The 26701-nt window shown below is 53.0% G+C and overlaps 1 protein-coding gene across 6 annotated transcripts in view; it reads right to left on the bottom strand.

Annotated features, from left to right (window-relative positions):
* Positions 1-634: 634 nt before the first annotated feature.
* DEPDC5 (DEP domain containing 5) overlaps positions 635-26701 on the bottom strand; it is a 72951-nt gene continuing 46884 nt past the window's right edge. For 2 of the 6 annotated variants that reach the window (XM_027566223.1, XM_027566222.1), the window contains exons 32-43: positions 21228-21336; positions 18440-18505; positions 15790-15944; positions 13223-13300; positions 12716-12848; positions 11421-11529; positions 10280-10504; positions 7430-7599; positions 6440-6611; positions 4025-4085; positions 1502-1584; positions 748-1385 (exon numbers count right to left, since the gene is read on the bottom strand). In XM_027566223.1, the coding sequence (XP_027422024.1) occupies positions 1093-1385; positions 1502-1584; positions 4025-4085; positions 6440-6611; positions 7430-7599; positions 10280-10504; positions 11421-11529; positions 12716-12848; positions 13223-13300; positions 15790-15944; positions 18440-18505; positions 21228-21336 (1654 nt within the window). In that variant the 3' untranslated portion in view covers positions 748-1092. Of the gene's footprint in view, positions 1386-1501; positions 1585-4024; positions 4086-6439; positions 6612-7429; positions 7600-10279; positions 10505-11420; positions 11530-12715; positions 12849-13222; positions 13301-15789; positions 15945-18439; positions 18506-21227; positions 21337-23086; positions 23169-26701 lie in introns of those variants that run through there. The other 4 variants (XM_027566225.1, XM_027566224.1, XM_027566227.1 and 1 more) reach the window with 3 other exon arrangements.

Genomic DNA, 26701 nt, shown 5'->3' on the forward strand with positions numbered 1-26701 from the left:
ATTCACCCTGCTCCTGAGTCCTCTGCCTTCCGGGGTGCGACCTTTACTCTGCTTTGGTCTGAGAACCAGATTTCCAGGTGGGTTGGGGATGCAGGTGAGGTAAGCGGGAAGAAGCCCAGAGGAGGGGCATGGGGGCAGGGCTTCTCAAATGGACCATCGAGAGCTGGGTCCCTTGAGCATCATTTACAGTGCAGAGTCCAGAGCCCCCAAATCAGAATCTCCAAGGGAGGCTGTGGAGCCTGCAATTTAAGGCGCTCCTGGGCACAGGAGCCTTGAGGAACCACAGCTGGGACTAAGGCGGCCCCTTCTGCTCTGAAGCCCCGCGGCCTGAATTCTTGATGCTTCAGTAACGGGATGCATTTCTTTCCCCGCCACGTTTTCCGCATCCCACCCCCATGTGGTTCTTCACCCCAGGCTCATTTCTACATCCGGGAGGCTGACGGGTGCTGCCCAGGTGTACAGGGGGCCTGTGTGCACCCCCTGCCCCTGGTGCAATCACCGAGCTGGGAAACGTCTCCAGAACTCCCAGCCTCGGACCAGCATCCTGTTCCCAATGGGCGGGAGCAAGGAGGCCCTTCTTTCCCTTCTCAGCTCAGAGACGACTTTCAGCGAACTCATAGCCACACGCCCCAGGTGGATTCTGGAGTCCTCCCCTGCGTCCTCGGCCACGTCTTCAGCCTCCAGGGCCCCGGCGACGGGGCGTGACTGCCCGGCCCAGGATGGGGTAGCTGCCGCCGGGGACCAGGCTGGGGACCGAGATGCTGCCCGGGGCACTTTATTCCTGCTTCTGCTCTGTACAGGTATATACAGCGGTGTGAGCTTATGGTACATTATTTCACAAAATTATACATCCTGTGAGCACTCCTCCTGGGCGGGAAGTGGCAGATCCCACTCTGACAGACTGCGGATGTTCACGGGACAGCCCTCCCGCCTGCTCCCGGGGCACAGCGGCTCCTGCAACTTCCTTCCGGGAAGAGGATGGACGCTGGTGGGGGGACAGGCACCCCCACAGCCCCCACCCCCCCGAACCTGCCCGACTGTCCCCCCTACGAGTCTCACGGGCAGGGGGACGCCAGCCCCAGCCCCGGCCTGTCACGGGGCGCTGGCGTGCATCTTCTCCAGGCAGCTGGCCCAGAAGGCCACCAGCCGGCTGTCGCGGTTGCCACAGAAGTCTGTGAAGTCCTTCAGCAGCCGGTCGGCGAACCTCTCGTCGCCGGTGGCGCTGGAGCGCCAGGTCTTGGTGAGCATGGTGTTGTAGGCCCAGTTGTAGCCCACGCGCTCCTCGCAGAACAGGGTCTGGCTGGCGGAGCTGGTGGAGTTGCGGCGCCGCCGCGGCTGCCCCGAGAACTTGCGCTTGGAGTAGGGCAGCTGCAGGAACACTGTCCCTGCGGGGACAGGGCCGGGTGGCGGTGCCGCCAGGACGGAGGCAGGCAGGGGACCCCAGGCCAGCCCGTGCACACCATCCTACCCCACCCTCCACGCCACGCCCGGGGCGCCTCACCTGTGACATGGATGTACTGGGGCTTGTTCTCGGCTGGGAAGTTGAAAGCGGACGCAGAATACTTATCTTGAACAAACCCAAACCTAAAGGAAGGTCAGCGAGACACGCTGCTGAGGACCTCCTGGGCCGGAGTGTGGCTGACACGACCCTCAAGCAGCCCGGCCTGGGAGAGGGGACCTGGAAAGTATCCCCGTGGAACGTCCCTGTGCTCCTCTCCATCCTCACCGCTTCCCACCCTCCGCCCCGCCCACCTTGTCCCCTCTGAGGAGCTGAGAGCCCCTCACCTGCCTGGCCCTCCTTCCTCCAGCCGTCATCCTCCCAGCCACCCCCCTCCATCACACTGGCCCTGCCTCCCTCTCCCCTTCACCACCCCACCCCCAAGACCCTCAGCTCCCCGGGGCAGGCCCTTGTCTTCACTCCACTGAGTTGCCCGGCCTCACTCCCCTTCCTGTCTGGGCTCCTGCACTAAGTGCAGTGTTCCCAATAAAGGCTTCGCACTGAGAAATGCCGCAACCGGAGTCATTTTCCTTAAGGCGAGAAACACATGGGGCCCTGCCTCACTCTGTTCTGGAAACAGGCAGGAGGGGCTGTTTTCCATCCATGGCAGGTTCTGTGCCTGGTTTTTCTATTTCCACAAAGCGCATTCATCACAGCTCTGCCTGCTAAGTGCTGTAGAGGACGTGCTGGCGAGTGCGGCCCCTGCCCTGAGTTGAGGGGTTTATGTAACAAGTGCTGTGAGGAGGCAGCACTAAAGCAGGCACAGTCCTGTCTCCTCTCTGGACTGAGCTCTGGGGAGGTGCTGTGTTGCATCCTGGGCAGAAGCTCCCGGTTTCACAAGGCACCTGATAACTCTTTGCTGAAGGACATGTGAAGTCAGATGTGTAGATTAAACCGATCGGCTGCATGTGAAGTCAGATGTGTAGCTAAACCGATCGGCTGCTTGCACCGTGAGCTCAGCACCATTAGCCAGTTCTAGCACCTGTGGGCACAGCTCTGGAGTTCGCGCTTCCTCCTCTCAACTTTCCCATCAAGGCTATCTACTCAGTGTGGATCAGCACGACCTGCTGACAAACTCGGCTGGGGTCTTCCTAACAGTAACCACCGTCTCCTGGAGGCTCACTGGGTGACAGGAATGTCAGGGAACCCCACCAACAACCCGGGAGAACACGAAGGCAGAGCAGCTCAAGACTCCTCGGCCGGATGCTTGGTGGAGGGGTGGGCGGGGCAGAGGTGAACCAGGCCTGTATGCTTCTCGCGTCAAAGTCCTTTCCCACCGACCTCTTCACTCGACTGCCCCGAATCGTACACCCTCCTCCTGAGAGGAGGAAGTCAGGTCCCCGGCACTTATTTCACAGCCTTTACCAGGCATCAAAGACAAGCGCAGAGGAAGATCTAAGGCAGGCCTGGGCCAGTTTGGGTGGAGGAGGCTGAACGGTCTGGACTTCACCTTATGGCTGTGGAGTGTGTGTATAGTGGGGGTGTGTTTGTGCATGATGGGGTGTGTGTACAGTAGGTGTGTGTGTGTGTACACGGTGGGTGTGTGTGTGCATGGTGGGAGTAAGCATGGTGTCTGTGTGCACGGGGTGTGTGTGTGCACAGTGGGGATGTGTGTTCATGGTATGTGGGGGTGTGTATGCATAGTGGAAGGGGTGTGCACAGTGAGGTCTGCGTGCATGGTGTGCGTGTGTGTACAGGGTGTGAGTGTGTGTGTACAGTGTGTGCGTGTGCATGGTGGGTGTGGGTATGCACAGTGGTGTGTGCACGGTGTGTGTGTGTGTACAGTGGGGATGTGTGTTCATGGTATGTGGGGGTGTGTATGCATAGTGGAAGGGGTGTGCACAGTGAGGTCTGCGTGCATGGTGTGCGTGTGTGTACAGGGTGTGAGTGTGTGTGTACAGTGTGTGCGTGTGCATGGTGGGTGTGGGTATGCACAGTGGTGTGTGCACGGTGGGTGTCTGTGTGCACGGTGCGGCTGGGACAGCTGAAGGCACCTGAATAAGGTGATATGACCCTAAAAGCAGCACAGGAGGTTTTGATTTTCTATGGTTAACACAAGGAAGCCACCGGACACTGAGCTAGTGACATTCTGGAGACAGAGCTGGACCGGCCTGCGCCTAGGACAGGCCTTCCTTGGTACACATAGTAGGTATCACTAAGTAGCCACTAAATGTATCTATTGCTTGTTAAGTGTCCATTGTCTTCTCAACATGGGTCAAGGGGCTCCTGAAAAATTCTACAGGTTTTCATCTCCTGGCAAGTTTGCCTCTGGGTGGAGGCTGAGGAGACGGCTCTCTGCTCTCCCACCAACACGAATAAGAGGGAATCAGGCCTAAAAAACCGCAGCTCCAGGAACTGGACAGGAGGGCTCATCTCTGGAACCGCAGCAGAGGGACCCGTCGGAGACACGCAGTACACCTGTCCTTGGTGGACTGGCTCTGTCTCCCAGGAAAGGGGATGGGCTAGCTTCACTGTTTGAGACAAACACCGAGGCCTCCCCATGCTTCCTTCTTGCTAGGAACAAACCTGTGCGCGATGGCTTCCTGGAAAAGGTGCATTCGGTCCCAGTATGTTTCTGGTTCAAAGCCTGCAAGGAAAAAAAGAATAAACACTGAGTTGCTACTCCAAGGTTTGCAATCATCCCTGGGTCCGGCCTCCGTGATCCCTTACTACTCTTGGCAATTCTCCCCCCTTGAGCCCGAGCTCTGCTTTTCCACGCCACCAGCTTTCAGAAGGACTGACCTCCACCCCAAGGAGGGACGTCCTAAAGAGAATGACAGCCCCCCAGCTCCATCAAGGTCTAGAGAGGGGAGGAACACAAGTCCTCAGCGACCAGCGTGAGCTGCCAGAACTTGCTATGAGACTCATTCTAATGAAGTCTGTGCCAAAAGCAGAAAGGAGCAGGATATTAAATCCAAGCAAAGGACAAGCTTTAAGTGCATGCTATTTGCTTCCAAGGAGAAAAAAACGATTTACCAATCTTCCAGTTTAGGGGTGGGGAAACTGAAGCAAATCAATATAAAAATGGTTTTTGGAAAAGTGACCAGCTGGGGAGGGGAGTGGCGTGGGGTAGATGGGTGCCCACCCCCACCGCCGACTTCATGCTGTGGCCTGGCTGGTGTGAGGAGAGGAGCAGGGCAAGGAGGTGGCAGGGCTAAGGCAGTTGTCACAGGGCAGAGGCCACGGGCTGGGGCTGCCCTTAGGGTCAGCGTGCTGAGTGCTAGAGCAGCAACCACTCAACACGGCATCCCAGAGGCCAGGGGCGCCTGCAGGGGCTTGACTGCTCTTTCCTTCTTTGGAATTTTATATGTACGATAGATGTGAGGATTCTGGGTAACCAAAGAGAAAAAAAAAAAAGATGTTGGCTTTAATTGGTAAATACAAGACACAGCACGTTCTCATCATGTTTTTAAGATGTTGAATTCCTTATTAGAAAGGGAGAGGACAGGAGCAGAGATGGCACAGAAGCAAGAAAATCGATTTTCAGATTCAAGTCCTTATTCCTTTCAACTAGGATGCCTTTCTTTCAGCTGTAACCATGGCAACCAACAGAGGATGCTGGTCTTGCAGACTGGGTTACAACTGGCAGGGAGAACCATCAGCTCATACAGCAATGTCCTCCGGGGCCAGCCCTGTGAGCACTCCTGCCCAGTTACAGCGAAGGTGGGAGACCCCAGAAGAGTCTTTGGATGGTGTGGGTGAAGATCTCGCCTTCTCCGCAGCACATTAACAACAGCAGTAGGAGGCAGTGCCTGGCTTAAAGTCATCAGACACGGATATAAACATCTGGCATTTCAGGAGTGCAGAAAACGGTCCCTCTGCAGCCATACCACAGGAGGAAACAAGAGCGTAGGGGGTGGGGGGAACTCATAAACTCTAAGGATCACGGGATCTATGGCCTCCAGGGGTCATGCAGCTCGCCTGGATCCCCAACTACTGCTTAAAATGCTGTGTCTGTACAAAAATGTCTTCCAAAATGTAAAAAACATACAGATGTACCTTCAGAACAAAAGCTTTTTGCACCCCGGCATGGGGGTGGGGGAGAACGGTTCTCTGCCACCAAGTACGCCACAGACTCATGAGAACTCAGGGAAAAGCACCTCCTTTGCCTCAAAGGTTTCTTCTTCCACACTGATAATTTCTACACCTAGGAAGCTAAAGGGCTCGGATCACCAGCAGCGACTCCAGCTTTTCCTTATAAAAAGGTCACCTGTGAGCTTATGGGACGCTTTGCAGGAGCTAAGAATACGCTCACTGCAGTGTGCTTGGTGGTGAAAAGTCCGTGCCGTGTGAACGCAGCTCACCCCTCGATCTGTGCACACCTGCCCCTGGAGTCAGGCGGGCAAGGCTGGCCCCGTGGGCTCAGTTCTGGGGGAGGGCTGGGACCAGGGGCCCCTCGTCCTCCTTCTGCTCTGCCTTCCTGTGCTGTGGGACTGGAGCCCTCCGGGTGCTGAGGCGCCTCAGCCGTGCACACAGCGCACCGTGTCCCGCTCTGCTTTCGGAGCCTCCCCTCTCCAGCCCTGCTGCATGGAGCAGCAGGTGCAAGCCTCCCGTACGGCTCAGCTTCCTGCCACCCACGCCAGTCAGGCTGGAGCGGAGAGAGGAGGGCACGGGAGAGCCCAAACAGCAGCGCCCCTCCTACCCACCATGCTCCCCCGGCCACACGAGGGTCTCCCTGAGCTGGCAAGGCAGCTCTGGCCAGCCCCATTTGAGAAACAAGGCCATCTGAGGCTCAGAGACATTAGGTGACTTGTCCAGGGCTGGCCAGCCACTAAGTGAAGAAACCAGGATTAAACGCTGGTCCCTCACCAGAAGCCCCTTCTTTTCACCACCCACGAAAAGCTGAGCTCCCTCCTGGTGCCTCGGGAGGCAACCCTGGAGGGTGGGGCGGGGGGCGGGCTCTGTGCAGGTGACAGCCCTTGGGAGGCGGGTGTCTCTTACTGTCAAACAGGTGCTCGCTGCCCTCCTTGAGCAGGCAGCTGATGTTGAGTGGGATGAACAGCTGGGCCCGGAGCGGGTCGCCGTACAGGTAACTGGGCAGAGCAAAGGGCCCCTCCAAAACCGGCACCAACAAAAAGCCACAGGAGGTGGCCTTGCGGTGCCAACCTTGAACCTGGTGGGAAGCACAGAAGCACGGAGTTTCCGGTTATGCACAACTTTTTTTTTTCCTGTACCAAGCAGCATGCAGAATCTTAGCTTTCCAGACCAGGGATCAAACCCGAGCCCCGCTGCAGTGGAAGTACTGAGTCTTAACCACTGGACTTGCCAGGGAAATCCCACATATGTTAACATTGTTTTAAGAAACAACATTATTTTAAAACACCTTCCCCCCAAAATGAGGCAAAACCAATTAAAAAAAAAAAAAGAGGCCGACTTATTTATACAGAAGATACATAGGTGACAGGAAATTCTCAGAACATTATCTGTTAAAAAAAAAAAGTGACAGGGCCTCTACCTGCACAGAATGTCTCCACGGTACCAGTGAAGTGTCAGGGCAGCAGATGGAAGTTCCAGAGAACAGGGGGAGGGTGGGAGAGAGCGTTACTTTTTGCTCTACACCAGGGATTCTCAACTGGGGCAATGCCTTCCTCCCTGGGAACACTAGCAAAATCTGGAGACATTTTTGGTTGACACAGGAGGGGGTGCCACTGTGGGCAGAGACCAAGGATGCTGTTGGTCTCTACATCCTACAGCGCACAGGCCAGGTCCCCTACTCCTGACAGAACAACCTATCCTACAAGTCAGGAGCCCAAGGCTCAGACACCCCCTGATCTACACCTTTTCTGACTGTTTGAGTTTTTCACAGTGTTTAATTTTTTGAGAGAGGCTATTGCAATGGTCCAGGTGAAGGTAACAGGAGCCTGAACTGAAAACAGTTGTTTAAGGGATGAGAATCCCTACACAGGCCCGACCACACACAGGGGGGCTCACCATCTCAAAGAGCACGGCGGCGGTCACAGCCATCCAGTGCAGCTTGATCTCGAAGGCCGCGTTCAGAGAGAAGTTGCCGTGGTAGTAACAGCTGCACCACTCCAGCCGGTCCGTGCGGTTGTTCACGTCCACGTCCAGGGTCACGGTCCTCTGCTCCGGGACAGTGGCAGCTACGTCAGCGTGCAGGCAGTGGGGTGCCCGGGGAGGGAAAGGAAGGCAGGGGGTGAGGAGGAGGAGCAAACAGCCAAGCACATCGACGTGAAACTGCAGGGCCTAGACGCTTCCTGGAGATCGTCTAGTCCAGGGCTCGGCCAATGTTTGCTATGAAGGTCCAGGAAGCAAGTGTTTTAGGTTGTGCAGCTATAAAGTCTCTGTTCTCACTACTCAATGCTGCTGTTAAGAGTGCAAAAGCAGCCAGACATTACCTAAATGAATGAGCACACTGTGTTCCAATAAAACTTTATTTACAAAAACAGATAGATTTTTAGGGCAGTGAGACTACTCTGTGTGATACTATAATGGTGAGTGCTGCTGCGCTGTGCTAAGTTGCTTTGGTCACGTCCAACTCTTTGCGACCCTTTGGACTGTGGACTATAGGCCGCTAGGCTCCTCTGTCCATGGGATCCTCCAGGCACGAACACTGGAATGAGTGGGCCTGCCCTGCTCCAGGGGCTCTTCCTGACTCGAGGACAGAACCTGCATCTCCTATGTCTCCTGCATTGGAAGCAGGGTCTTACCACTAGTGCCACCCGGGAAGCCCCATAATGGTGAGTACGTGTCATTACACATTTGTCTAAACCCATAAAAGGCAGAACACCCAGAGCAGACTTTAAGGGAAACCATGGACCTGGTTGATAATGATGTGCTGGTACAGGGCCATTGACTGTAACAAACGTCCCCCTTCAGTGGGATATGTCGATGGCGGGGAGGCAGGGGCGGGCAGGGAGTATACAGAAGCTCTGTGCTTTCTGCTCAGTTTTGCTGTGAACCTAAAAGTGCTCTAAAACCAAAGTTATTCTAAAACAAACAAATGATCAAATAGGCCTGTTTGTTCATAGCTTGCCTCCTCTAATCTAATCCAGCCCCGGATCTACAGATGAGGAAATAGCAGCCCATGGAGGGGAACTGCCCTGGTCAAGATCAGAGTCAGAACCTGAGCCAGGCTGAGCCCCAGATCTTCCGATTCCAGAGACCAAGCAGCCTAGACCAGAGTGAGGAGGAGGTGTTGCTTTTTGGTTTCAACCCAGGAAGGCAATAGTTCTATCATCTTTTCTCAAGAAATGGAAACTCTTACTGAAATCTAACGCTCTGTCCCAGGCTTCCCAAGTGGCCCTAGTGGTAAAGAACCCTCCTCAATGCTGGAGACACAGGTTCGATCCCTGCGTTGGGAAGACCCCTCTGGAGAAGAAAATGGCAACCCACTTTAATATTCTTGACTGGAGAATCCCCACGGACAGAGGAGCCTCGTGGGTCACAGTCCATGGTGTTGCAAAGAGTCAGACATAAAGGAGCAGACATATGCAATGCCCTGTCCCAATGACTGGGTGCTGCCCACTGATGCCAGGTCAGCACCAAAGTAGCTCATCTGATCTGGGCTCCTGCTCACAAATCCTTCTCAGCCAAGATGGGTGTTGTAGAGACGGGTCAGACATAGAGTTCCTGACCAAAGGCCTGAAGCTGGCTCGGAAGTAAACAAAAGCCAGGGCTCCACTCTGTCTTTCTGGGTGAGGCCAGACCTGGGGCTTCTATAAACTGAGATCAGTCCCGTTTCCTCCCTCCCCCTCGAATCCAGTGGCATTTCTCCATGGGCAGCAGCCCACTCTAACAATCATGCGAGCTCCTGAAATAGTAAGAGTATTTTCCCAGAAAACGTGCACGTGAAAGATTCTGCCTGGTTTCAGAATTATTGAACCCCTGATGCCCAGGGTGTTCCTGAAGAAACTGTCAAGAACCAAAACAATAACACTTCTCCCAGAAGCAGAAACCCTAACAAAGGAGTAAGTGCAACACACGGGGCCCTGCACCCATGCCTGGGGGCCATGGTGATGGGCGGTGCCCTGCCCCTACGTCTCACACAGGGCATTGGCCATGCTGGCTCTGAGTGACTCTGACAATCTGGAAACCAGCAAGGTTTCCATCCCACCAGCCAGGCAAGAACTCAAGTTAGCCGAGCACTTCCAGGCTGACCAGGTAGAAAGAGGAATTTCACTGGAGTCTGGCCTGTGTTATGTTTGTTCCCCTCCTTCTGCGGGGTTTTCGGGGTCACTCCAACCTGCCTGTGAGGGGAATCTCATGACACCTTGCCTAGAACTCATATCTCAACTCATCAGTCTGGTTCTCATAATCAGGTCACCACCATTCAATAAGCACGTATTCACCCCACCTTAGGGAAGAGTCCTGGGGTGCATGCCCTAAGGTAAGCACATTTAGTGGGGAGGACAGACGGGAGGTCCATGCTCAGAGTGAGTGCCTGGAATGGACCACCCCTGAGACCCCTTCCTCTTCTGAGGTCCTGAGATACTCTGGTGTGGGGACAGCCTCTGGCAGGGGTTAAACCAACAGAGAATAGTCACTCACAGCCTCTGTGTCCTGACCCCTGGGAAAAGTGACCACACTGTCCGTCTGGTCCATGCAGGACTAGCACCAGGCCCCGATCTGACGACTGCTGAGCCCTGTTGGTTGGCTGTAATGCACGTGCCCCACTCAGCCGGTGGAAGCTGCACAGGAGCCCGCAGCGCTGACAGTCACAGCATGACAGCCATGGTGGCCCTAACCCTGGTTCCCACGGCATCGCCCTTCCGGCTGGCTACCCGCCAGCACTCCCCGGGCCCCACCGGCCCAAGCACCTACCCAAGAGCGCGGCGGCCTGGCTGCGGCCCCCAAAGCTGCGGCTAAAGGAGCTGTGCCTGCTGGCGTAGGAGGCTGGCCGGCTGGGCAGCCAGGGCAGCAGGAAGGCGGGGATCTCCGAGTGCAGGAGCTCCTCTGCCACGAAGGCCACCTCGAACCACTTGCGCTGGAAGCTGGCGAAGTCGTCCACTGCCGTCGTGTGCCAGGTGGTGGGTTGCTGCACAGCCACTGCGGAGGGCGGTGGGGGGGCCCTCAGCACGGGTGCCTGTGTTCTCACCGATTCACGCCTGACGCAGTGAATCTGAAAACACAGCGCTAGGAAGCCAGCCATGAAAGGCTGTGGAGGGCGTGAAGCCTCTTGGGTAGAAATGTTCAGAATGGGGCAGCCTTTAGAGACAGACAGCTGACTAGTGGCCAGGGCCTGAGCGAGGCAGAGTTTGGGAGGGAGCACCCGTGAGAATGGGGTTTCCCTTTAGGGTGATGAAAAGGTCATGGAAGTAGACAGAGGTGGTGGCTACGTGACACTGTGAGCCCTGTGTGCCACTGAACTGTCCCCTTTAAAATGCTTAGTTTGGGGGAACTTCCCAGTGGTCCAGTGGTTAGGCACTTTCACAGTGGTGGTCCTAGGTTCAACCCTTGATGGAGGAACCAAGACACCACAAGCCACGTGGCATGACCGAAAAAAAAAAAAGGCAAAAATAAATAAAATGGTTAGTTTCATGTCACGTGACCTCTATTTCAATTAAAAAACTATTTTATCCTCCGGTGATGCTCAAGTAAGTACAGATGCTCAGGGAGGTTGACATGTCCATCAACAGAGGGGACAGCGTCACACAAGGAGCCTGAGAAGCCCTGTAGTTGGGGGGGCGCGTTGCCAGGAAGAGTTGACTCATTGGAGAAGACTCTGACGCTGGGAGGGATTGGGGGCAGGAGGAGAAGGGGAGGACAGAGGATGAGATGGCTGGATGGCAGCACTGACTCGACAGACGTGAGTCTCAGTGAACTCCGGGAGTTGGTGATGGACAGGGAGGCCTGGTGTGCTGCGATTCATGGGGTCGCAGAGAGTCGGACACGATTGAGCGACTGGTCTGATCTGATCTGATTGCCAGGAAATACCTGCTTCGTAGGCAATAGTCAGCCTCACCTCGCTCAGGATCTCTGTCCATCACGATCTTGTAGAAATAGAAGCCGTAGATGAAGGTCCGCCAGGCTTCACCAGAGGCGTGTGTAATGAGCTGCTCTTCCAGCATTTTCTAGAAGGAGAGTCAGCAACACTCTGAAATTCCTGCAGGGGAACCCCTCAGACCCCACTCTCCTGCCATCAGCTATATCGGTGGCACTATGTTAAACGCTGTGCCTGATACAGATGACACTATAAAATGCAAACGCATAATACAGTGTCATTAGGTATTTCAAACACAGACAAGTACAAAGAAAACCCAGGCCATACCATCAGCCACCTTCGACTAATTTAACTTTTTGCTGCTGCTGCTAAGTCACTTCAGTCGTGTCCAACTCTGTGCGACCCCATAGACGGCAGCCCGCCAGGCTCCCCCGTCCCTGGGATACTCCAGGCAAGAACACTGGAGTGGGTTGCCATTTCCTTTGCCAATGCATGAAAGTGAAAAATCAAAGTGAAGTCGCTCAGTTGTGTCTGACCCTCAGCAACCCCCTGGACTGCAGCCCACCAGGCTCCTCTGTCCATGGGATTTTCCAGGCAGGAGTACTGGAGTAGAGTGCCATTGCCTTCTCTAGACTTAAAGAGATTTTTGTTTAAGATCCCACAAGCCATGCAGCGTAGCCAAAGAAAACTAAACAAAACTTTAAAATCTCTATGGATTCTCCCATGTCTCACTCCCTTCTTCTCTATCCAGAAATAAATGGTTAGTGTAATGTAATTCTCATGTATGTTTTTAATAATTTCATTATATGGACACACATTGATCAAACGTCACTGATTCTCCATGGGGGCCTCTGTGTGGACAGGACAGTGTGCGCTGACCTTTCCCTTGCCCACTTCTCGAGTTTAATCCCAGCTCCGAACGATGTCATTAAATTCTGCAAGGGCTGGCTCAGTGCCTACCACGTGCCAAGCAATACTCGGGCACCGGTGTTGTGGAAACACATGGTCGGAGCTGCCCTGTTCTCAAAGGGCCCGGTCAGGGCGAAGGATGAATGAGATGCAGACAGACCACACTCGGCTGTGCCCGGCGCTCTGGGAAGAGCAGGGAGCCAGGAAGGCGCTGAGGCAGAGAGAAGGCTTTGCCTGGGCACTTTTCACTGGGACTCCCCTCCGAGGGTCAGAAGTATAGATTCTGCCCAAAACACCTCAGTGCACACGGCAGATCCTGCCTAACGTTTAAGTCAGGTATAGAAGTGCCTTTCAAAGCAAGATGGGCCCGTGAGGCATCGGTCAGCACCCCCCGCCCCTGGTCTCACCTGCATGATGTCGATGGCCATGGCCTGCGTCTGTACCCCCTCCACGTTGTTCACCAGCCAGTGCACCACTTCCGCGCTGATGAAGCAGCTTGGCGAGAGGCCCTTCTGCTCAGGGAGCAGCTGGACACCTGTCCTGAGTTCCAAGGAGGCAACAAGGAGAGAGAGAAGGTAAAAAAAGAAGAGACTCCCCCACTGAAGTGAGGACCCTCACAGTGCAATCTCTCCCCACTCTTCCCAGACCCAGAGAAATCCCTGTGGCGGGACAAGAAGGTGTGACGGGGGAAAGGAGAAGGGGGAGGGGAAGACCTGGCCTTCAGAATACCTGTGACTCAACCACTGTAGTCCCTGCTTTACAAACAAGGTAACAGGGCTCAGAGAGGTCAAGTAACTTGCCCAAGGCCACACAGCTGTTGAGGAGTCAGGTATAAACCCACCAAACCGCACTGCCTGAGCAGCACCCTGGCTCATGCCATGGGATCCTCTGACCCCCTGCATTCAGCCACTTACGAGGGGTGCTTCATGGCCTCCAGGATCTCCACCAGGGTGGAGGAAGATGTCAGAGAGCTGGCCACCAGTTGCTGAGCACTGCAAATAGAGAAGGAAGCCAGGATGATCTGGACACTGAAGACACTGAAGCAAAGTATGGACAGCTACATCCTGGGGGTATCTCAGCGGGGCTATCCTGCTTCCAAAGCGTGTGTGTGTGTGTTAGTTGCTCAGTCATGTCCAGTTCTTTACGACCCCATTTACTGTAGCCCATCAAGCTCCTCTGTCCATGGAATTCTCCAGGCAGGAACACTGGACTGGGTTGCCATTTCCTTCTCCAGGAGATCGTCCCAACCCAGGGATTAAACACCGCAGGCAGATTCTTTTCCATCTGAGCCACAAGGGAAGCCCTTTCCAAAGAAGTGTGTGTGTGTGTGTGTGTGTGTGTGTGTGTGTGTATGTATTTAAACCCCATCCTTGGGTCCCCATGTCCCCCAGGGACTATATATGACATCGTGGCTGCCCTCAAGCTGGGCTGGTTGGGCTGATCTGATAAACCTATTTGTGGGGCAGAAACAGAGATTCAGACCCACAGAACAGACTTACAGACCCAGCGGGGGCAGAAGAGGGTGGGATGAATTGAGACAGTAGCACTGAAATATACACAGTACCACATGTGAAATATTTAGTTAGCTAAAGGGCAGGTGCTCTGTCACACAGAAGGCTCAAACCGGTGCTCTTCGACAATCTAGAGGGGTGGGGTGGGAGGGAGCTTCAGGAGGGAGGGGACCTGGGTACACCTATGATGGCTCACGTGGCTGCAGGGCAGAGACCAACATGACACTGTAAAGCAGTTACAGATAGTTATCCTCCAATTAAACAAATTTATTTAAAAAAAAAAAAAAAGAATTCAAAGTGGTTTTGTGTCCTAACTTGCTTCCTTTAACAAGCATCTCCCCTTTGAATAATCTATGTCAGGCCCGACCACTTCCAAGATATTTCCCTGGAGGGAAGCTCTGGGCCTCCCACACACATCCTTCTTCCCTGGTGCCTCAGGGGTAAAGAATCTGCCCGCAGTGTGGGAGCTGCAGGAGACGAGGGTTTGATCCCTGGGCTGGGAAGATCCCTTGGAGGAGGGCATGGCAACCCACTTCAGTATTCTTGCCTGGAGAATCCCCACGGATAGAGGAGAGCCTGGTGGGCTACAGTCCATGGGGTCGCAGAGTTGGACACGACTGAGCGACTCAGCACACACAGAAGCACCAGGTACTGTGGTCAGAGCACGGGGGCCAGAATCCCACGGTCATCACCACCAGTGGGAGGGCCTCTGGTTTCGCTTGGCTTCAGTTTCCCCATCTATAAGCTGGGGAGGACACTGTTCCTGTCCTCCAGGGTTGCTGAGAGGTTAACGTGTGTAAAATACTGAGCATGGACTGACACCCACCAAGTCCAAAGCGGTCAAAGATACTAAACACAACAGTAACAGCCACCCTTTTGAACTTGGAGACGTGGAAGATGCTGGTGAAGGGGACTTCCCTGGCAGTCCAGTAGTTAAGACTCCGAGCTTTCAATGTATGAGGCACAGGTTCAATCCCTGGTTGGGGAACCGAGATCCCACATGCCACATGGCATGGCCAAAAAAAACAACTGGTGAAGGTCAAAGAGCCAGGAGGCATCAAGGGTCCACATTTGAATCCCGTCTGCCTGCTCCCAGTGCCCAGAGCTTTCCATCACCTGCTGCGCGAGCTCTTCCCTGACGATATGACGGATCATAAAGATGCTGAATACTCAGCAACTGAACCCACGTCCCTGGGCACAGGACACACAGGCACGGGTCACACCAAACCTGGGGCTTATCCGGAAGGTCCTTAACCCCCGCCCCCTCCCCGGGCACCCGTCTTGGTCTCCTCTTCCTACTCGGTGGGTCCAGGACCCACCAGAGCATTTCAGAACCTCAGGGGTTAAAGGAGCCTTTAAAGAAAGACCCTGGAAGTGAACTTCCTTCCGATGCCTGAGTCCCTGTGACAAGCGTTTGGACAGAGGCCACCCCGTCGTGTGAACATCATCAGCGGCAGAGCTTGGTTCCCTGAGGCAGGACCAGCTGCCTGGGGCTCTCTGCCGTGAGATGGAGTGTGTTCTCTGTAATTCAGCCAGGCGTTCTGACTCGTGTAGGTCCCGGCCTTCTCCAGCCTAGACATTCCCAGTTCCTCTTCCAAAAGCAGAAGAGAACCTGCTGTTCTACCCTCGTGAGCGACAAGGAAGCAGAAACGTGCATGCCTTTCCTGTGCCCCGGAGCTGAAGCGTCCACCAGGCTTGGTGGGGACGTGGGCCTAGAGACATGAGAGGCTGGACGAGCCCAGATCCCACACAGCACCTGATGCCGTGGTGTCTCTACAGGAGCCTGTGAGGACGGCAGGGCACAGACCACCAGCCCCGTCGGAAGGTGCCGGTGAGGACTGACTGGTCTGGGCTCCCAGACATAACTCGTAGCCAAGTTAGAACTCCGGCCCGAGATCCAGACCCCCGGCCTCTGCAGTCAGAGCATCCCCACCTCCCAGGAGCACAAGTGTGGTCTTACTGAGGCTCACCCGCTATCGCTGGAGTTTGCGGAGGGGAAGCCCTGTTCCCCCAAGCTCTGCAAGTTCCCGAAGGTCTGGCTGTTGCCCCTGTCCACGGACTGGCCTGTGCTCACCCCCAAGCTGCTGCTGTCCAGCACCGGGGCGGCCGTCTGGTCCAGAGACACCTGCAGGAGATTTAAAAGTTAATGCCAGAACCCAAAAACCTTTCAGGCTGTTCACATGTACGGTCCTTCTTGTCCCTCTCCTTCCCAGTCCCCGCTGGTCCCCGGGGGAAGAGTTAAAGCGTCCAGGGACCACCCCTCCACCAGGCGTGCACCCCCTTCCATCAGAGTAGGGGGAGTTCCTGCACCCCAAACCGAGGCCATGGGAGGCCACTGTGCACAGCGAACCCCCCAGACCAGCACCTGACTCAAGCCACAAGGTGTGCACTGAAGAAATCCCGGAGGAGGAGTGAGGAAGCTGGTGTCCCCCCAGAGCTGGGAGGAGGGAGACAGCACAGAGACAAGCAGCTCTGACCCCCAGCCCTATCCTCCTCGCCCACGTCCGTCCTGGGTGCAGACAGTCTTCTTGTTTATCCAGGTTCACACCTCAGGCACACCTGAAGCCCCCTTCTCCCGCTTCACCCCTAAGGAGAGGCCTCGTCCTGTGGCCTCCCCTCCACTGACTCCCAGAGCCCACCAGATCTGCCCATGAACCCCCCGGCTCCCACTGACCCCACCCCACACACACCCTACCTGCGAGCACTCCAGCTTCACCCTCCTAAAGGACAATTCTCACCCCATCACTCTGTTACCCTGATATCTTTCCAGTCTCCCCACAAGCTATCGGACTGAGACCCGACTCGCAGAACTGGGGGCTTCCGCACACACACCCCCACACCCACGGCTGCATTTCCAGCAGAGTCAACCCTGGTGTTCAATCCTGTCTGTGTGCCCCGCCGGGACGCCCGTCCCCACCAATGTGGGCTACAAATGCTGTGTTCCAAGTGCTGCTCCCTTAGTGAGACGCTCCCTGACTCACTCTGCTCCCCAAACAGAAATCTCCTTCTCTACTTTCAGTCTCGGACCCTCGCCTGGGGCTGGCACGTTCTGCTTCCTGTCATGGTTTTCTGTCTCATTCCCTTTAAACAGCCTGATGGGCAGGACGATGACCCGCCCACCTAGAGAGGCTGCACGGGACAGCGGACGTCTGGAGAGAACGGCAAGCCTTCAAGAGCGCTTCTGGCAAGATACAAGATGCCTGGCCTCTCTCACACGGGGTTCTCGAGTACTTCCAGAAGAATAGTATCAGATACTCTATTAGATGATAAAAAAAATATCACTCCTAAATAAGAGAGCGTCTCAACCACGGTACTGCTGCCATTAGGGGTCAAATAAGCCTTTGTTGTGGGAACTTCCCAGCTGGCTCAGCGGTAGAGAACCCACCTGTAATGCAGGTTTAATTCCTGAGCCGGAAAGATCCCTTGAAGGAAGAAATGGCAACCCACTCCGGTATTCTTGCCTGAAGAATCCCATTGTCAGAGGAGCCTGGCGGGCTACAGCCTTGGGGTCACAAGAGTGCCTGAGCGCCCATGAAGCCCTTGTTGTGGGGACCGCCGGGTGCACTGTGGGCGCTCAGCAGCATCCCTGGCTTCTGCTCACCAGACGCTAACCACGACCCCCTTATCATCTCCCTCTGCTCCAGCTGTGACAGAAATGCCTCCAGGTATTACCAAAGGTCCCCTGGGAGACAAAGTCATCCCTGGTTCTGAAAGAACCAGTGTGCTCTTCTACATCAGGCTCAATGAATTGCCAAAAAAAAAAAAAAGGACCACATAGACTTTGCCAGCCCCATAAATACACAAAGAAACGCAGCAAGAGGCAGCTTGCAATTACCAACCACCATCTGCCCTCAACCAGCAAGACTTAGGAAGAGGTTTCATGCCATGAAACTAAGTTAGAAGCTAATGGAGGGGACCAGACCCAGCTCTCTGGCACAGGTGCCCCTTCTGGGCCTCTCTGTGGGTTATCTCTTGTCTACCGCTCCTGAGTCAGAACCCCACCACCAGCCCACACAAGGATGTGGTTAAAGAGTTATCTTCTAAATCAGAAGTTGGCAAATATCTTCTGTCAAGGACCAGATGGTAATTATTTTAGGCTTTTTGGGCTATAAGCCCTGTTCAAACTGCTCAACTCTGCATGAAAAAGCACAAAAGCAACCATCAATGATGTGAATGAAGGGGTGTGGCTGTGTTTCGATAAAATTTTATTGACAAAAGCAGATGGTGGGCCAGACTAGTGTTTGTATGATTACATGGTTAATCAATATAAAATAACAAGTTAAAAAAGATAAAACTTCCCCTGCCCTTATGACGCTTACCAGGAAAAAAAAGAGTTCAACCTTTAAGTCAGGTTGCTATGTCATATGGACAAAAACACCTAAAGGGGAAGATGCTACCATGTCAGTGGCAACCACGTGGGCAAAGACGGGGACACTGATACCCCTTTGTTGCCACCAACAGAAGGTACTGCATCTCCAAGATCAAATTCAATTTCAACTGCCCCTCAAACTCGGCTTCAGCCCAATTCCAGGTGTTTTCAGAACCAAGCTGAAGGCCAGGTCAAGGCTTCAGCTGACAGACAGGCATGCATGGGCTGCAGGGCTCTGGGGTTGGACTGACCTGCGGGTAGAAGGCGGATGATGCTGTGCGCGGGCTGCGGACAAACTCCATAAAGAAGGCCCCGTCCTGAGGTCAGAGCGGCAGGAAGCGGCGGCAGGTGCAAGAGGGTGGAGGATGGCACGTGGCCCAGCAGTGAACCATTGCAGGAGGAGGAAGGGACGAGAGAAAAAAACAAAAACAAGGAGGGAAGGAGAGAAAGAAGGGCACATGAGGGGAAAGGGAAAGAGAGAGAGAGAGAGAGAGAGAAAGAGAGACCCATCCACCCAGGAGGAAGATATCCAGATGCAAAGCGTTAGCAGAAACCCACACCTTCCCAGGCACAGCATCCCAGCCATGTAGGCGCAGCACCTGGGGGAAGGTGTGCCCAACCGCCTCAGGTCTCATCAGAGCCAAGCTCGGACGCCTGCGCCCCGACATAGCTCTGAACGTCCTTCAGACCCATGCCGAGGGAACGGGAAGGCCGCAGGGCAGCTTGTGTGTGTGGGGGCACAGGGCAGGACTGGGGGCAGGGTCCTGGCCTGGTGGGGAGAGCCCCAGGCTTCTGGGTGATATGTGGACACCTGAAGCTTGTGCTTCCACCTGTTATTAAACACGGCAGCAGATGGGAGAAAAGGATTCAATGCAGGAAAAGTTTTTGCTAAATTTTCCAAGCGAACCAGGGACACAGAAGCAGCAGTACCTTCTCCTCTACTGGTTGTGTAACGACACCACGAAGCCGCTGAAACATTTATAGTGTCAGACACGTGTATGCTCACCAGGAGGAGCTCCTGGCACGGCCTCCCCGCCATCCCTGCAGGGTTCAGGTTGCCGTGGACTTGAAACATAAACGGCAGAGAGAACTTTTCCGATCACACCTCCCTCCCTCCTTCCTTCTTAAGGTAAAGACATATCCTCTTGTCTCTTCAAAATCTTTGCACTTTTTATGTCATCACTGAAATCTGGAACTAGCACTCCATATACCTGAAGGTCTCTGCTTGCCTACAACTTTTCTTTAATTCTAAAAGGAGAATCACTGAAGCATTTCACCGTCTGTTTTACCAGGACTGCTGTCCCGGCCCACCAGCCACGACAAGCTCCAGTAACGAGCAGTGGAAACGCGCATGCGGGTACCCTCCACACGTCCTGACGTGTAGGAGTCTCCCTGGAGACAGTGGCAGGCCGTCTCCTGACCCCTCTGCCTCCCCTGGACCACTTGGAAATCTACACCCGGCAGACCCCTGGCCACCTGTGTGGACTTCACTGTCTAGCCGGATGAGAAGGGGAGTGCTGTGGACAAGCCTCCCGTTTGGCCACTGGCATGTGTTAACCCTAATCCTTGTGGCTGTAAGCGCCCACTTCTCAGTGCGGTCCCCACACGGCTTCTAGTCCTGGGGACAGCACAGGTACTTGTGTGTCCCATGCTCTGCTTGCGCCCCTCCTCTGCCAGCGCACACAGAAGTGGAGATGCTGACACGAGGCACCCGAGGACAGACGAAAAGACTTCCTTCACTGACGGTCGTTCCCGACGCACAGACTCCACTGGGGACTGGACCCAGAGCCACTGTCTCAGAGCTGGGCTTGCAGAACAGCCTACAAAAAAATCTGGTCCCCTGGCCGTTCCAGTCTGTGAGTTGCGAGCTTTGCAAATTTTAAATGGTGGAGGAAGAGTCCACACGATAACCTGGGTCCTGCCTCTCAGCCCACAAAGACTAAAATATTTCTTAAGGTTTGCCGTCTCAGGTCTATGAATTCCCCAAGTTGCCTGCAGCCTCGGCTGCTACTTTTCTCAAGATTTCAATCCCTCCATCCTAGTCATCTAATTCTAGGAACTTATCCTGAAGAAATAATCAGAGATGTGATCAAATAGTTATGTGCAAGGCTGTTGCAGCATTATTTGAATTGTGATACACTGCAGAATAATTATAAAAACTTTACGGAATACTTACCAAAAACTATTTTTAAAAATCAGAAACCACATACATGTTGTTTTAAACAAATAAAGGTCTAGTCACATGATGAAATATTATATAGTGACTTTTTTTTTTTAAATCATGCTTTGGAGAAATAATGAGATGCGGAAATCTTCATGATGTGGTAGAAAAATAAATAAATAGGCAGATGGATATATAAGTTGGCCACAGTGTTGAAAAATAAAAAAACCTACTGAATCTTAAGTCTCTGAGTGAGAGAAACCAGATGAGGGAACGTGCGGCCACATGAGAACGATCTCAGGTTCTGAATTTCTGGGGAGAAGGAGCTGACAGAGTCGTACCTATTGGTCTTCGAAGGCAGGACAAGCCTGCCCTGTGGAGTTTTCAGCCCCTCTGCTGTACTCGCCAATCCTGTGCAGGGGCCAAAGTCCCAGGTTTTGGTTTCTGTGTCCCAGGACACTCCCGTCTGACTACTTCTCAGGAGTCTATGCTGACTGATGGGCGTTTCGTTCACCAAAGAGGGAGCTCTCCTGGAATCTGCTTCAGCCATTTTCTATCCTCCTCCCACCCACCCACCCCCATCCCTTCTCACCCTCACCAGGGAGGGCTGAGGATGGAGCTGAAGGGAAACCAGAGGCCAGCGTCACAGCTCAAGCCAGACCTTCAGGCTTGACTGACCCAATTAACCTGACTAATACACCTGCTTTCCTCGGGTAGTCAGCTTCCTTACAAGTCCCGCCATCAACACAGTGATGCTACCAAGGGTTCACCAATTCCTCAGCACACTTGGTTCTGGCTCCGAGGGCTGTGTGCTACCTTCCACGGCGAGGCCCTGAGTGCACACGCTGGCCCCCTGCCCATCCAAGGGGCTCCTTTACCTTTCGCGGGCTGTCCACATAGGTGGGAGTCATGGCTACACCGCCACTCTCGGCTGGCGGGGCGGAGCTCTTGACCCCGTGTGCCGCTGCCTGCTGCTCTCCCAGGCACCTGAGAGGAGGAAACACACACAGGCGGTTCTGCTCAGAGCCCGAGGAAGGACCAGCGTCGGCCATGACGAGCCGAAGGCTGCTCTGCGGCCCTCATCTCTGAAACACGCTTTTCCCTTTGTTTCTCCTCAGACCCTGTGTGGTGCCCTTAATTTCATTCACTGTCCTGAATGATTGCCAGCTGCCATTGAAAATCAGAAAATAGCTCAATTTTAAAAGCATCTTGGTGGTCCAGTGGTTAAGATGCAGAGGATGTGGGTTCAATCCCCTCGTGGAGGAAATAAGATCCTGCATGTCACACAGTGCAGCCAAAAAATAAACGAGTAAATAAAAGTATCGTGGCACAGCTTAGGGTTTACGTATTCCTTTGAAAAGGCAAGTGACATGGTTTGAGTCACTCCATCCGTGAACACCATGCTTTCAGCTCTCTGCGACAGAGCTTTTCCTCATTTTTTATTAAATAGACCACCAGAAGCACACTCTGAAAATTAGGGCTGTGTTACCGTTCAGCACAACTAAATAGGGTGGACCATGTCAACTCTTCACACATTTTGAAGATGTGTTAATCTTGCAAATGCACACACTTAATCCCTCCCCACCCCCTAAAAAAAAGCCACGCACATAACAGGCATTATCTCAGACACAAGACAACTATGGTTTTCTTATGACATCTCCTCCTATCTTGGTTCTGGAGTCCATAAATGCCTACTTTCACATTTATTTTTCTAATTTCTTTTCCATACTAAAATAAACCATGAATCATTGTAACTTAGGGCTTCCCAAGTGGCTCAGTGGTAAAGAATCCACCTGCCAATGTGGGAGATCTGGGTTTGATCCCTGGGTTGGGAAGATCCTCTGGAGAAGAGAATGGCTTCCCACTCCAGTATTCTTTCTTGGAGAATCCCATAGACAGAGGAGCCTAGTGGGCTACAGTCCATTCAGTTCAGTTCAGTTCAGTTCAGTCGCTCAGTCACGTCCAACTCTGCGACCCCATGGACTGCAGCACGCCAGGCCTCCCTGTCCATCACCAACTCCCGGAGTTTACTCAAACTCACGTCCATTGAGTCGGTGATGGGTCAGTCCATGGGGTCACAAAAAGAATCAGACGTGACTTAACGACTAAGCAATAACAAACTGTAACTCAAATGAGCCCCCAAATTAGACTTTTAAAGTATCACTGAATCTTTATTTGGTAAGTTCCAGGAGGCTCACATCCCAGTCTTAAATGCTCGGGTGTTACTGTGACACACCCTTCTTGCGGTGGGCACTGTGAGGCTCAGACCCTCGTGTGGCTGCACTGCATCAGGAGCTGCCGTTTTGTCCAGCAGCCCCCCAGCAGCCCTCCAGGGGGGCCCATGCCCTTCCCCAGGCTGCCTGGGGACAATGAACCATCACCAAAGGGTGTAAACGCCTGGCCCTGGTCTAACCCGGCTCACTTCCAGGGGGAGACCGGAGGCGTCAGGGGCTTTTCCTGCAGCGGGGCCTCTCCCTCGGTCCTCTGCCCCCTACCTCCCCTGGGAAACCAATTCGTGACGTTTCTCTCGTCTTAAATTCTGACACGTCTGTTACTGATGGTGAGGTTAACTCATATCGGAGATTAAAAACTGGTTTCCATAGTAACTTGCTACACTTTCTCTTTTTAGCTTTTATCATGGAAAATTTTCAAACCCATATGAAAATACAGGATAATATAATCAAACCCATGATTTACCTGGACCCCAGGATGATGGAGCCAATCTTGTCCCATCTATACCTACCCACCCCGATTATTTGGAAGCAAAACTCACATATGCTATTATTTCATCTGTAAACACTTCAGTGTGTATTGCATCTCTAGAAGAAAATAAAAGAATAACAATCCCATCAACACACTTAAATTTTTAAAAATTTTCTAGTATCATTATTTCTCTAATTGTCTCCAAAAAAACTTTTTACAGTGTGTTTGCTGGATGCAGTTAAGGTCCCTATGCTGCAGTCAGTCATGTCTCTCGAGCATCCTTTAAGCCGGAAGCTCTTTTCATCTCTCCATATCCTGCAATTTATCTGTGGGAGAAAGGAGCTCACTGGTCTTGTAAATTTACCATCTGGATGTGCTCATCACATCCCTTTATTGTTTACCCCGCTCCTCTGCGCCCAGCACTTCCTGAGAACTAGAAATTGTATCTCGAGGTTTGAGCACATTTAGGCTTGATGGGCAGGAACTTCTCCTCAAGCATGCTGTGTGCTTCTATCTGGAGGCCTCGGCATCTGGCGATGTGAGCGGTCACTGGTGATCTCTGCTAGATCCGTAAGCACATAGGAGCCCACACGTGGTAATGTTCGAGCACTCCCTCTGGACCCATTAGCTTGAATACTGGAGAGACAAACACCTCCCCACACCAATCGCTTGGCTACTCTGAAGGGTGATTCACATATGAAAAGCAGACTAAAAGTTCAACTCTGCCTGAGCCCCATACATCGTGCCGTCTCTGCATCATATCATGGCATGTTCCTCTGGGCCTTGTCCACACACACCCACTGGGACGTCCTCCTATGCTTCCTGGGAGCCATGGCCATTTCCCTGGCTGTGCTCCAGTGTTCCCTCGTCTGATGTGCGTGACAACCCTCGTGTACTGAGCTGCAATCTATGTGCTGACCTATGGACCAGGGGTTGGGGATTCAGAGACACCTGGGACCTATCCGTGCCCTTGGAGGCTCCACAGCTCAGGGGAGGGAATGCCACCAAAAAAAACTGCTATGCTGTGCATGCCCACACGACACGTATGGGGCACGCTGCCTTCTTCCCAGAGGCCACGATGACTGCCACGTGGGCTCGTTCCCTGCTCTGACTCCCTGATGTCAGTTTCTCTCCATCAAACAGAAGCCATGGAGCCCATACTGCCCACAGCCCTTCTCCCGTGGCCCCTGCCTCCCACGAGAGCCTGACGCCATGTGAGCACCTCCAGGCAAAGACTCAGGGGAACCGGAGGAAACCGAGACACGTGATAAGACGGCAGGCCTACAGGTGAAACTTCTAAAGCTCTTCTTCATACTGCTGCAACACAGTTTTCCATAATAAAACTGGATCTGCTTGGGGTAGCAAAAAATAAAGAAAAGCACAAGGTAAAAAATGCCACATGAGCAAACATTACATAAAGGCCTGGCTCCCTCTGCTCAGCCTCTGCTCGGCCTCCAGCTCTAAGAAGAGGCACCACGTCGCCTGGGAGCAGCCATCTGGGGGAAAATACATCTCAGGGCGCCCTGTTCTGCCTCCTGCTATGGGGTCAGCTGAGCGCCCCCCACACATTAGGGGACACTGTCACCCCAAGGCATCTCTCCTCTTTCCATCTGAGCAGAAAGAGGCTCCATGGAGCGCTCGGAACAATGACTCACTGACACATTAAAATAAGATTCCCCCACCTCCAGCTTCACACCCCTCCCAGCAACATATGTTCCTTGTTCTTTTTTTCCAGCAGGAAAGGTCTGTGATTAGCCAAGGGACAATCTGCAGGTAGAGTTGTGGGGTCTTTCCTGGGTCAGATTTTCTGGAGGCCCCAGCACCCTCAATCATGGGCCTGACCTATCCCAGCTTTGCCTGTCATCTGTCCGCCCCCGCCCCCCCACCATCACCCTGGCCACTCTCTTCCCTCCCCACTGTATCCCTTTCTCTCTACCCCATCCTTGCCTCCAGCCTCTGTTGCCTATCGCCTGGACCAGTTAGGCCTCTGCCTCCTGAGACCATCCACCAGGCCTTCCCATATGCAGGACCCATCTCTGAAAACACCACTTCTGCCAAAGACGCTGCATGAATATTTCACGATATTAAGGAACTGCTGTGACTTCTTAGGTGAATTATGATATTACGGCTTTAAGAGTACTTGTCTTTCAGAGATGCACACTGAAATCTTATAGAGGAAGAGATGAGATGTCTGGGGTTTTATAAGAAATAAAAAAGAAGAGAAGCAAGTGGGATATAAATGAAACAAGATTGGCCCTGAGTTAACAATCATTGAATCTGAGTGATGGGTAATTGGGGATTTATTATGTGAATCTACTTTTTTTTTTTAATGTTTGAAATTTTACATTAAAATAAAGAAACTTCCAAACCACCGCTCTTGCTATGGGAACATGTAGGAACAGCTTCGAGTCTGACTTCCCACGCTGTCTTTGCAATTGTATCTCCCGCTGGGCCACAAGCTCACTCACATTACCTTCTGAAAGCTCAACATATGTGGGCTCCTGCAGGCACAGCTCGGAACCCCCCCAGGCCACTGGATAGACACCGGGGGGCACAGAGGGGACTTGATCTGGCTGGAAGGGTGGAGGGGCAGGGGTTAAGGCTTATGGCAATGTTTTCTCCTTTTCCCCAAGTCCCACCTCCCCAGGAATAAATGCATCCCTTCCTACAAAGACATCTTAAATCCCACATCCCAAAGCAAGATGGGATCCCTCTGGGGTCCTGAGAGCTGCAGCGCCTGCTCTTCACGAAGGGACCACACACTCTAACGCCTAGAGAAGCTGGTCGGGTGGCGGACTGAGGGACCAAGTCAAGTCCAAGCACAGAGGATGCACTGGCTCCACAGTGAACCAGGGCACAAGCCCACCTAAAGTGCCAGCCCATCCACCATGGCCAGGCTTGAACGGGGACCCAGTGCTAACTGAGTCTCCACTAGCTCAAGCCAAGCAAATATTACATATTATATGTAACATACCTTTGTATGACATTATCTATATTTTTCATATAACCACGCATCATGTAGGTATATGTTATCTATTTTTTCATATAGGAATTCACTAGGAAATTAAGATTTTTTTTTTTAAGGCTTTTTTTTTTTTTTACTATTTACTTATTTATGTATTTTGGCTGTGCAGCACGTGTGATCTTAGTTTCCCAGTCAGGGATTGAATCCATGCCGCTTGCAGTGGAAGCACAGAGTTTTAACCACTGGACCACCAGGCCCCGGAAGTCAAGATTTTTATATGAACTCTTCAAACAAACAAAAAAATTGTTCAAATATTGCCCAAATATTCTAAAAATATTCTGTGTTTTTTGGATAGAGAAACTACTCTTTAATGGTGGCTATGTGTCATTGTAAGTTTATCTATACCGATGGACAGAGGAGCCTGGTGGGCTACAGTCCATGGGATCGCAAAGAGTCAGACACGAATTATGACCAGACTAAACCACTACCACACCCACAGAGTGTGAAACACCAAGAGTGAAGCTCGATGTAAATAAACGGTGCACTTTGGGTCCATCAGTTGCACCAAATGGGCTGCTCAGTGAGGGACGGGGATACTGTGTGGGGAAGGGTGCATATGGGAACCCTCTGTTCCACTCAATTGTGCCTTGAACCTAAAACTGGATTAAAAACAGAAAAGTCTAT

Source organism: Bos indicus x Bos taurus, chromosome 17, assembly GCF_003369695.1.
Source record: "Bos indicus x Bos taurus breed Angus x Brahman F1 hybrid chromosome 17, Bos_hybrid_MaternalHap_v2.0, whole genome shotgun sequence".
NCBI classification, from domain to species: domain Eukaryota; kingdom Metazoa; phylum Chordata; class Mammalia; order Artiodactyla; family Bovidae; genus Bos; species Bos indicus x Bos taurus.